The following is a 12094-nucleotide window of genomic DNA, read 5'->3' on the forward strand; positions in this document are numbered from 1 at the left end:
TCATCAAAATAGAAACATTTTATTAAAAGAAAATATGTACAGTAAAAAATAAATCATCATGGCCTTTGGAATTTATATTTCGCCCTTATAAAACATCATAGCAAAGCCCCTGAATTATTCACAAAGGGTGCGCGAAGCCTATTAAGGTTCAATATTTGAAAGAAAGACGAGCAAAGAGTGACGGGAAACGCAAATAGCAAACTGGCTGAGTGGGTACATCTTCATAACCAGGATTATGCAAAATATGGCAAACTAAATACACGGGAATGTCGCCTCTCTGAGGTAAACGAGTCGACTAGAGCTCTCACAGTATAATGTTTAGACGCTGTTTCCGTTGAGCGCGGCGTATTTCAGGCCGCCACTTGATAAGTTTGACCTCTTTGGTGCCACACTTTGGTTGGAGGCGGCCACTTCGAAAACCTCGTAGATGGCTTTTCGGAAGCAGTGGAAATTGTACTCGATAAGACCTGTGGAGAGAGAGAGAGAGAGAGAGGTTCAAATCTTTGCATAGGGATGTCGAGATCAATAAACTAAGCAATCATCAAATTCATCAAGAGCTATCTTTTTTTTTTTCAGACAACTATTTTCGATTGTTATTGTTTAAGAGACCATTTCTAACCCCTTGTTGCCCGTTTCATCAAAGCAGCTTCAATGCTTATTAACGATAATATGCCTGATGTTACCAATTTGCATTATACATAAAATTATATGTATTTAACTATTCATTCATTTTCTGAGCCGCTTATGTTCACGAGCATCACGAGGGTGCTGGAGCTTATTCCAGCTAACTATCAGCAGTAGGCTGTGTATACCCTGAATCGGTTGCCAGCCAGTCTCAGAAATTACATGTTTTTTTTTGTTTTTTTTTTTTTTTTGTATTCTTATTATACATATTATTATTTGTGTTATGATTCATTTTCTTGAAGTGATTTAGCATCTACTTTTAGCAAAGAACGAAGAAAGATTCTTAAATCTTTTTTTTATTTTGGCATCAAGATGTATAAAATTGTCCAAAATCTCCTTTTGAGCTGCTTTTTTTTAATTAAAAGGAAAAAAATGTAAATATTCTTTTCTTTGCAGTTATTTATTTTTCCATCTGTGAAAAATCTAGATTTAATGAAAAAAATGAAAATGTGAAAGACATGCAAATGGCCATATTTTTTTCCATTTCAATACATTTATAAATTATTATTTTAAATTTAAAAAAAGGAAAACAGTAAATATTCCTTTTTTACTTTTTGAAAACAAATATTTGCAAGACAAATTTAAGTTAAAAAAACTAAATTGTCTCTTTTTATGTATCAATCAAATATATATATTTCAATTAAAAAATTATAACATATTAAAGTATTTAAATCAACACTTGGTAACTTTTCAGTTTTGGTCGATTTTAGCGACCCCAGTGGACAAAAGCAGATGTGTTTTGCCTTAAGGAAGACTGCGTTTCCCATGAGGACCAGCGCACACCCACACAGTGTCGTAAAATCATCAGTTAATCAAAAATCAATATCCCGGTCGCCTGCAGATAGATTAAACAACATTTCTGTTCACAGCCGCTGTGTGAAGGATAAATAGTAATAAGGTAATGAATCCATTAAGGTAATAAGGTAATGAATCCACTTGTGGCTAAACTAAATAGCATATGACGGTTAGCAACCGTGTGGTTTAGTGTGGCCAAACCCCCCACCACCCCACTTGAACACATTCGGTTAAGTGTGGTGGAGGTGGGGTGTCAAGCGAGCCAGTAAAAGCCAGGCTAATCTTTATTCTGTATATCCTGTTAGCTTCCCTTTTTTTTCCCTCCTTCGACAAAACTTTTTGTCTCTTGATGCTCTGCCATCTTTGCAGAATCCAAGCGAAAGCATTCACATTGACGTCTGTCTTTATAATGAATGGAGAAAGAGGGAAGTTACGTACGCCGCAAAGCAGTCAGCACATTGGTAGTTTTTTTTTTTTTTTGTGCGGCAAGATTCGTGCCACCCTCGTCAAAGTTCATTGGTGCCGGTGAAAGCGATACACACCCCCTCAAGATATGAAATAGGCGTCATTCAACTAGTCAGTCAGTCGACATCAGGGGTCGCGTTAACCGAATATTTTCCGTCGTTGACCGGTTTTTTAAAACGGTGACGGAAAAAACTGAAGTCCATCCGTCATTTTGACAGGTTGCAATTCACACCCCAGACCACAGGATGGTGAGTGAGCATATTAATAAGCTATTGTCTCTCTTGATGCATGACGTCGCTGGCCTTACTCGGAAAAATGCCCGAACTAGCATTCAGGTGTAGCAAACACGAAAACGTTAGGAAGCTTTGGAGAGCATTGTCTAAGGCTACGTTCATTCTACAGGTCTTAATGCACGAATCCAATTTTTTCGTGTTTTTCCGACTCGAGTCAGGCATTAACTTGACGGTCTGAACGGGACAAGTCGCATAGAAGTGGACCATTTCAAATCCGATCTGGGTCATTTTTTTATGTGGTTCAAATCCGATCTGGGCCACATTTTTCCAGACTGTCGCGGCGGTCTGTACCGTCCAGTGTTCCAAATCCGATTTCAGTTGTGCGTTATTAGCGCCTAGCTTGCAGTGAACACGGCTTTTGGGGAAGGGCCGGGCTTGACAACAGTCATGAAAAAATAAAAATGGGTGTAGGATAAGCATGAGAATGATCGGTTTTCCCTCTGCTCTATGTGAGCTATATTTCAACATTTCCTACACGGCCGAGAGTCGGGAGAGGGGTCTGGCTGCAGCCCGTCTTGGAGAGTCAGGACAAACTGCCCGTATGTGTGTGTGACATGCGCGGACAGTGCGTGCATGCTATCGATCCATATAAACTGTGAATATAAGCCTAAACGGGGATTATTTATGTCTGTTATTTGTGTCCTCCTTTTGAAAAGCAAAATATGATAGCCCTGGAATGACGGATGACTTGTCATTTGTTTTGATGCTTCTGCGCACCGATTAGAGTGCAATTAGAGTGCATGCATAATACTTGAATGGTCTCAATGGACAAAGGCAGTCTGAACGGGCACGCCAAAAAAACGGATATGACAAAAAAATCGGATTTGTGCATTAAGACCTGTAGTATGAACGTAGCCTAATTGAATGAGCAGGGACAAACAGGTTGAAATCAGAAGTACGTGCGCGATTCTCAAACGTGAACGCACCCCGAGTCTTGGATGACAAATCAGCAGAGCAGAGAGTACACACAACATGGCTGGTAGTTTCTTCAATTTATTCAGAGTTGAGTAAGTAACGCACCACTTTTGACCAACACTGCTATTGAATATGTCATCATTATCATTTTAAAAATTTAAGTGACGGGTAAAAATAGATTATGACCGGATTTTTATGACCCTGTCAGTCAAAATGACAGACAACGAAAAAGTCTAGCGCAACCTCTGGTCGACATATTATCACAAATGATATCAAAATATTTTATAAAGGTTGAAAAGTTACCTAGTGTTGCTTTAAAAGGGAATATGGCTTCTGTCACAACTTCTTATTTAAAAAAAAAAAAAAAAAAACAACTCAATGTCCGCCCCCCCAAAAAAGTTGCTAAATATTTTCTTTTTTTTTTTTTTACCAATTTATTTGTGCAACATCCACCTTTACTTACCTTTCCTCTCAAAACTCTCCTCTCTGAGGATGCAAACAAGCGCCAGGAACTTGGTGACCTCTTTCAGATACAGCACCGTAGTATTATTGAGCTTGATGATAGCCAAAGACTCCTTGTCATAGGCGCAGCCGCTACCGTCGTCTAGCAACCTTTTAAAAAGATTATTGAAAAAGATATACAACATGAATATAACATTCTGATGAAATTCCATCTTACCCGTAAATGCAGGAAACGTCGATGACCACGTCGATCATGTCGCAACACAGTTCATAGGACTGCATGTCAACCGGCGAGCTGTCTGTGGCGATGTAAATCTTGCTGACCACGTCAAACAGGAAGGCCTTCTCGATTCCAGAGTGCTGCCGACACATCACGGGTTTGTTTTCAGCTCCTTTTTTTTTTTCCCTTAACCATTTGTAGGACACTCATGGGCTGCCGTTGACGTCCAATCCATTTTGACTGAACAAACGTTCATTCGCCCACTTAGAGTCAAAATGGATTAGAAGACTAGCTTAGTTAACCACAGATTACCTAGCAAATAATTTTGCGATTCATCAATGAAGTTGATAGATCGTAAGACGTGTGATTACAGTAATTTTCGGATTATAAGCCGCTACTTTTTTCCTTCATTCTGAATCCTGCGGATTATACTCCAGTGCAGTTAATTTGTTGATTTATTTGGTTTAGTAGGTAATGCTTTATTTAAGAGCGCATCATTGACTGTCATAAGACCATCACAATTATGACATGACACTATCATGGGCATTACTGAATGCTTATGTCATTAAGTGTCATTCAGCAAATTATGGCACTAACTCCATTTATGTCCATCTTGGATCTTTTACATTCTTTCAAAAGTGAGATAATTTGCTGGATAACACTGAATGACATTACAGCATTTGTTAATGCTCATGACAGTGTAATGTCATAATAATGATTGTCTAATGACAGTATTATGGCGGCACTGGCAAATAAAGTGTTACCAAATAACATAACTAGTTATTAATGAAACAACTGGAACAGTAACTGAAGAAATAATTATCATAGCACATGAATTTCTGATTGTTATTTAAATCTGTAGAGCTGCAAGACATTCTACGAGGCATGTTGGACGACAAGTGTTGACAGTAGGTGGCAGTAGTGGTTGACTGTCTCCCTCAAGGGAGCAGTGATGGCCAAATGAAGCTTCTTGAAGCAATGACGGTTTGCAGCCAATTGGTTCAAAGCTTCATGGTGGCTCATTTGGTCTTATGACAGTCGTATGATGCCGCTGTCAAATAAAGTGTTACCAGTTTAATATCTTTTGGTGTAAATATCCCATAATACAGTCAGGACAGCTGCGGCTTATAGTCCAGCATGGCTTTTCAATGAACAAATGCCGTTTTCGTGCCAAATTTGGTGGGTGGCGGTTCATAGTCAGGTGTGTCTTATTGTGCAAAAATTACGCTAATTTATTTTACGATTAATCTATTTTGCGAGTATGTTATCGAGCACTGTCATTGACACCTGGCAGCGAATGAGTTAATCATAGATTAATCTGTTGAATGAATTTGTGATGAGTCGATTAGCTCAATAGATTAATCTGTTAAAACCATTTGTGATTATTCTATGAAATATTATGGCCGAAATACTAGCTGTGAATGAGTTGATTATAGATTAATCCGATTTTCCAATCTCAATTTTGTGATTATTGGACGAACTCTATCGGTTAATCTGTAAAAGGAGTGTTTGGCGAAGCACATCTAGCCTCAATAGCAGCGAAACATAATAATTAATATATTAATCATAGATTAAGATGCCGAATATTTTTGTGAACAATTCATAAAGTTGATTGATCAATCTGCCTGTTAAATTGTGATTAATCATTTAATCTAATGCCGTCACTGAACCTGATTGTTGGCAGCGAATGAGTTAATCACAGATTAGTTTAGCATTGAGTGGATTAGCTCATTAGATGAATCTGTTAAATACATTTGCGATTAATCTTTGTTTCCTCTGCTTAATCTATAAATTATAAGGCCCTCAATGCCACTGAAACACCACAAGTGAATGAGTTCATGACGGATTAATTTGCCGAACAATTTTGCGATTACTGGATTGACTCGATAGATTTATCTGTCAAATCAATTTTTGATGAAGCAAATTGATTGATCGACGTCAAACTGATTGGCACTGAAGCCTGATTAATGTGGCAAATAATTTTGTGATTAACTAATGAAAATTGATAGATTAATCTGTCAATAAAATCTATGATTAATCAATTTTAGTGCTGCAATGATTTATCGATTAACTCGAGTAATTTCATTAGAAAAAAGCTTTGAATCAAATTTTGCTGCTTCGAGGATTTGTTTAACTAGAGTGATGTTGTAATGGTTTGTTTTGAAAGTGTTGCATTTAGTTTGCAACAGCATTATGAATTTTAGTGCTGTTGCTGAAACGTGATTCTTGGCATTGAACGAGAACCTTAATCTCTCAAATAATATTGCGATGAATTGCCTAACTAAGTATGTTCATCTGTCAAATCCGTTTGCGATTAATTATTTAGAGTTGTTCGATAATGACTTTTACCGATAACCCGATATTGTCTAATTTAAAAAATCCGATACCGAACCGATGCAGATATATGCAATTGTGGACTTAACATATTATGGCTAATTGTATTGTAACGCCCCACAGAATGCTTTAATTATGATAATGCTCACATAACAAGAGAGATCTAATGGTCAATAAGCATAACTGCTGTGCTAGCTGTGACCAGCCCTTGTACAAGGGCAGAAGGCTTCTACATTCACTTTGAAGGCAACACGCATATTGGCCCAAAACCGATAATAAAAAACCAATGTCGATATTATCTGATATCATTTTAAAATGCTTTTATCGGCTGATATTATCGGACAACTCTAATTTTATCCGTCCCTGAATAATACCAGATGAAGATGAAGCCGCATACCGAGATGAATATGTTCAGGAGGTTCTCCAAGGTGGGCAACTGAGGGATGAGCTTCTGGACGACTTTGCTGAACGCCTCAAAAATTGAGTGGTCGTAGATGCTGGTCAAGTAGAAGCTAAAAAAAAGAAAGTAAATATTTTTACTTTTTTTTTTTTTTTTTGCCTAGAGTAGGAAGTCACACCGTTTAATCATCTTTTTTTTTTTTTTTTTTTTTTTACCTTAGGTGAACTTTCTCCAAGCTAGCATCCGCTAAATCATCGTTAGCCCTCTGATGAATGTCTCGTTGCGTTTCAATTTTGTGGTCGTCAGACAGCCCGTCCACTTTATGGATAAACACCTCAAAGTTGATATCGGGATTGACTTTGTAAGCTCTTGACACGGTCACTTGCAGCTTTTCCAGAGCTTCCATGTAATCGTCCTGAACACAAAAGATAAAAAGTTGCCGATTCGAGCCTCCCGACACGTGAAATCCCATCTCGCTCTACCTGGGCGTCAATGACGAAGATCAACGCGCCGGTTCCATTGAAGATCATCTCGCTGTCGAACGTCGGGTCGCAAAAATCCACTTGGCCGGGGAAGTCCCAGATTTGGAAGTTGACAAAGGAGCTGCTGGAGATGTCGTCCTTGTAGATTTTGTTAGTGCTCTCCAGGAAGAGAGTCTCGTTGGGGGACATTTTGTGGAAAACCACCTAAACAAATAACAACTACCGATCACTTGAGTCAAAGGTTAAACTTACATTTAGAAAGGCAAAGGTCAACAAAAGTAGATAGCCTCTTTTAGATGGATAACGTAGTTAACGCGTTTACTGCCAGCTCAGGCAAATGTATAGTTTTCATAGAGTATGTGTTGTAGTAGTTATTAAATGAATAAAAAACATTTACTGACGGCAATAGATGTCCAATTGCAGCCAAAGAGTTACAATTTATTTTATTACTTTTAAATATATTTTTTGTGTTGTTGTGTTTTTCTGTAGTTTTGAAAATGAATGTAACTGCCTGAAATGAAATGAAAAAAAATACATATAATAATAAATAAATATTTAAATAAGCTTTTAAGCATATATTGTTAAATCTTTCATTTTTTAAAAATAAATATTGGAAGATTGGAAACCTATCACTTTCAACAACATTTTTTTGAATGAAAAAATAAAATATAATAATAATTAAAAAATTCATTGAAATTGAGATCTCCAAGCATCAAATATTAAAAAATAAACAGATAAAAATTAAGAAAAAAAACAACTAAATGAAATTAAAAATTTTTTTTACATTTATGTGTTTGTAAAAATGAATTTCACTGCCTGAAATGAAAAAAAAAAAATATATATATATATATATATATATATATATATTTAAAGAAGCTTTTAAACATATATTATTAAACCTTTCATTTTTTAATAATAAATATTTTAAGATTGGAAAGCTGTCGCTGTCAATAACATTTTATTTTAATTAAAAAATTATTAATACTAAAAAAATAATCGGAATTGTGACCTCCAGGCTTCAAGTATTTAACAAATAAACAAATTAAAAATTAAGAAGAAAAAAAACCCTAAATTAAAAAAAAAACAACAACATTTATATGTGTAATAAAAAAGTCATTAACAAAATGAAAAAGTAATAAAATAACAATTAAAAATTTTTTGAAACAGACCTCCAAGCTTCAAATATTAAAAAATAAACAAATAAAAAATAATTTAAAAACCTAAATAAACAAAAAAATGTTTCATTTAGATGTCTATTAAAATAAAAGTCATTTTTAATTACTTTTTTTTTTTTTTTTTTAAACTGATATTAAAAGAGGCAGCCAATGAGCTAAACAACTTTTTTAAAATTCAAAAAAAGTTAAATAAATAAAAAAAATACACACGTGTTTATAATTTTTTTTAATTTAAATGTGCTTTAAATTTACTTTTGAATTTAATTTTCTTTTGTATTCATTTACTAAAATAAATATTGGTAGAGGCGAGTCTATCGCTGTCATTGGCAGCTAAAATGTTTATATAAAATACCACTAAAAAACATCGAGTACATGCACGACTAGACCTATCAAAATAACATTAAATAAGAGAATAAATTTAAACTTGAATATGTTTGACCTTCTGAATGGATGACTTTCCGCTTCGCCTCCGTCCCATCAGCAGAATCCTCGGCTTGTCAGCTGACACGGTGTTCTCCTCCATGTCTGCCTCCTCCAACCCGTAACCAAAACTTTTGGGAAACGACCCCACGATATCGTAGCCCCCGCTCAACGCCGGCTCCTCAAACTGTATCGACATGTTGAACGTGACCCGAAATCTATCTAATCTCCCGAACTCAATCTGATCTCTCTCTTTTTCAACTCGTTAAATGATCCGACGAGGAATGTTGTCGATAATATTCTACGCGAGCTAACATGGCAAGCTAACTTACCAGATGGCCGATCAAAACAGCTTGAAACTTACATCCAATTGCCTTATATTTTCGCGGCGTATCTGTAAAAATGTCCCGACGCGTTTAAGTGTTATTATATCGTAAAAAAGTCATGAATGTACTCTTAAAGTTCGGGTATACAAAACCAGTCTGTCACTTTTTCGAGAGTCCCTCCCCATTCTTCTGATTGGCTGGCTCTGTCACATGATAGTTAGATACCGGAAGACTTCACCAACAGTAAGGTAACGATTACGCCGTTTTTATTTACAATGAATAACGTCTATTTTACCGTGATTAACGAACTGGAAATGTTGTTTTTATCAAATGTACGTGTTGTTAGAAATATTTAAAAAGTCGACTTGTGAAAACACGCATTCTTTGATATTTGACAACGAGCAAACACGGTGACGTGATAACAAAACCACAAACTATTGCAATGTTTACATTTTTAAACCACAGATTCGATGTTAATATGAGCGATAACTACGTCTGACTGAAGAAATTGCCAAAAATGAGTTATACAGTACTAAAATAATAATAATCTGGTCCCAATACCCTGAAAAATGTACTAAAATCCATACTAATCTGGGGTTGTTAGTTAATCACGCGCTGTTACAAAAGAGAGAAAAAAAATGATTAATTGTACAGTGGTACCTGTACTTACGAACTTCTCTACATACTGAATGTTCAGGTTAAGACAAGCCTCAATGGGAAAATATTGCCTCTTGTTATGATTGAAACTCCAGGATACAAAAGGGAAAAATACAGTATGGTTAGTACTCACAGTTCCCAGTTTATTGAACGTAAGATACTTATAGCTGCTCTGCCATTGGCTATTGCCTAGCATTCCTGGCATCCAAATGGCTAAAAGGGACCTCTACTGTATGTGTACAGTGCTGGACAAAAGCATTGGCACCCCTGCAATTCTGTCAGATAATGCTCAATTTTTCCCAGAAAATGATTGCAATTATAAATGCTTTGGTAGAAATTTCTTCATTTATTTTGCTTGCAATGAAAAAATAATTAAATCATTATCATTTTACGCTAAACTCCAAAAATGGGCCGTACAAAAGTATTGGCACCCTCAGCCAAATATTTGGTTGCACAACCTTTAGACAAAATAACTGCGAACAACCGCTTCCGGTATCCATTAATGAGTTTCTTAAAATGCTCTGCTGGAATTTTAGACATTCTTCTTTGGCCAACTGCTCTAGGTCTCTGAGATTTGAAGGGTGGCTTCTCCAAACTGTCATTTTTAGATCCACAGGTGTTCTATGGGATTCAGGTCTGGAAAGAAGTCTCCAGTTCTTTCTCTCAAACCATTTTGTAGTGCTTTTTGAAGTGTGTTTTGGGTCAATTGTCCTTCTGGAAGACCCATGACATCTGAGGGAGACCCAGCTTTCTCACACTGGGCCCTACATTATGCTGCAAAATTTTTTGGTAGTCTTCAGACTTCAAAATGCCATGCACATGGTCAAACAGTCCAGTGCCAGAGGTAGCAAAGCAACCAGAAAACATCAGGGAACCTCCGCCATGTTTGACTGTGGGGACCGTGTCCTCGTTTTTTTCCCCCTGTAAACTCTATGTTGATGCATTTTCCCCCCAAAATCTACTTTTGTCTCATCTGACCAGAGAACATTCTTCCAAAACATTTTTGGCTTTCTCGGGTAAGTTTTGGCAGACTCCAGCCTGGCTTTTTTGTGTCTCTGGGTCAAAAGTAGGGTCTTCTTGGGTATCCTACCATCGAGTCCCTTTTCATACAGACGCCAACAGATAGTACGGGTTGACACCGTTGTACCCTCGGACTGCGGGACAGCTTGAACTTGTTTGGATGTTAGTCGAGGTTCATTATCTACCATCCGCACAACTTTTCGTTTAAATCTCTCGTCAATTTTTCTTTATCGTCCACATCTAGGGAGGTTAGCCACAGTGCCAGTGCCACTGCCACGGGCTTTACACTTATTGACGACACTGCGCACGGTAGACACAGGAACATTCAGGTCTGTGGAGATGGACTTGTAGCCTTGAGCTTGCCCATGCTTCCTCACAATTTTGCTTCTCAAGTCCTCAGACAGTTCTTTGGTCTTCTTTCTTTTCTTCATGCTCAATGTGGTACACACAAGGACACAGGACAGAGGTTGAGTCAACTTTAATCCATTTTAACTGGCTGCAAGTGTGATTTAGTTATTGCCACCACCTGGTATGTGCAACAGGTAAGTAACAGGTGCTGTTAATTTTTAACATTCTCTTTTGTAATTTTTCATTGCAATCAAAATAAATGAAGATATTACTACCAAAGCATTTGTAATTGCAATCAATTTCTGGGAGAAATTCAGCATGATCTGACAGAATTGCAGGGGTGCCAATACTTTTGGCCAGCACTGTATGTGTGTATACCAGCTTCCACTTCATTCGCACTTCGTGTTCCGACAGCTTTTTCTTGTTTGTTTTTTTTTACATTTTGCACAGCTGTGATTTGATGTTTCTTATGTAATAATCTAATTGTAACATGTATTCATTACACGTTTTGAAGCATTTTTTATGCATTAAAAAGATGTCAATTTTGGGGGGCTTGGAACAGATTAGGGCATTTTAATGGAAAATGCGTCTCTACTTACAGAATTTTCAAGTTACGAAACTACTTCCAGAACCAATTAATTTCGTAAGTAGAGGTACTTTCAAGGTAGAAAATTTTATTTGTTAACATTTCAATGCCAGTATCATTTTTAAACCCTATATATATTTATGATTTTAGACTTCAGGATGTTTGTTCTGTGGTTCCTCCTTTTGGCTCCGGTGTTGCTAGTTGCTAGTATGCCGGCTAAAGCTTCCACCAATGGGACAGTACCTTTGGTTATGTGGCATGGGATGGGTGAGTATAGCGTTTTATACCGTACTATAGTAGTTTTTAATTCGTATGTATAGTATTCATAAGAGTATGTGCTGTGGTAGTTAGTAAAAGAAGAAAAATGTAATATCAGCCATTGACGGCAATAGGTGTCCAGTCCATTTGACGGGGAGGGGCGAATGAACGAACGTTCATTCGCCCCTCCCTCTCGAATGGATAGGGCGTCTATTCCCGTAAATGGCATCCAAAGTAAAGTAATTCCTTACATT

General features: G+C 36.8%; 2 protein-coding genes across 5 annotated transcripts in view; one reads left to right on the forward strand and one right to left on the reverse strand.

Annotated features, from left to right (window-relative positions):
• Positions 1-9194, reverse strand: LOC130910506 (ras-related GTP-binding protein C-like). The gene is made up of 7 exons (XM_057827878.1): positions 8665-9194; positions 7051-7254; positions 6784-6983; positions 6566-6680; positions 3832-3974; positions 3616-3764; positions 1-467 (listed from the first exon to the last, which is right to left on the reverse strand). The coding sequence occupies exons 1-7, from the start codon at positions 8842-8844 to the stop codon at positions 319-321; spliced, it is 1140 nt and encodes a 379-aa protein (XP_057683861.1). The 5' UTR covers positions 8845-9194; the 3' UTR covers positions 1-318.
• The window catches only part of ppt1 (palmitoyl-protein thioesterase 1 (ceroid-lipofuscinosis, neuronal 1, infantile)), a 17413-nt gene continuing 5437 nt past the window's right edge, over positions 119-12094 (forward strand). Inside the window, exons 1-4 of one of the 4 annotated variants that reach the window (XM_057827881.1) lie at positions 119-282; positions 3844-3991; positions 11598-11660; positions 11733-11849. In XM_057827881.1, the coding sequence (XP_057683864.1) occupies positions 11741-11849 (109 nt within the window). In that variant the 5' untranslated portion in view covers positions 119-282; positions 3844-3991; positions 11598-11660; positions 11733-11740. Of the gene's footprint in view, positions 283-3843; positions 3992-8796; positions 9220-11597; positions 11661-11732; positions 11850-12094 lie in introns of those variants that run through there. The other 3 variants (XM_057827883.1, XM_057827882.1, XM_057827880.1) reach the window with 3 other exon arrangements.

The sequence above is a fragment of the Corythoichthys intestinalis genome, chromosome 22 (genome assembly GCF_030265065.1).
Source record: "Corythoichthys intestinalis isolate RoL2023-P3 chromosome 22, ASM3026506v1, whole genome shotgun sequence".
Taxonomy (NCBI): Eukaryota; Metazoa; Chordata; class Actinopteri; order Syngnathiformes; family Syngnathidae; genus Corythoichthys; species Corythoichthys intestinalis.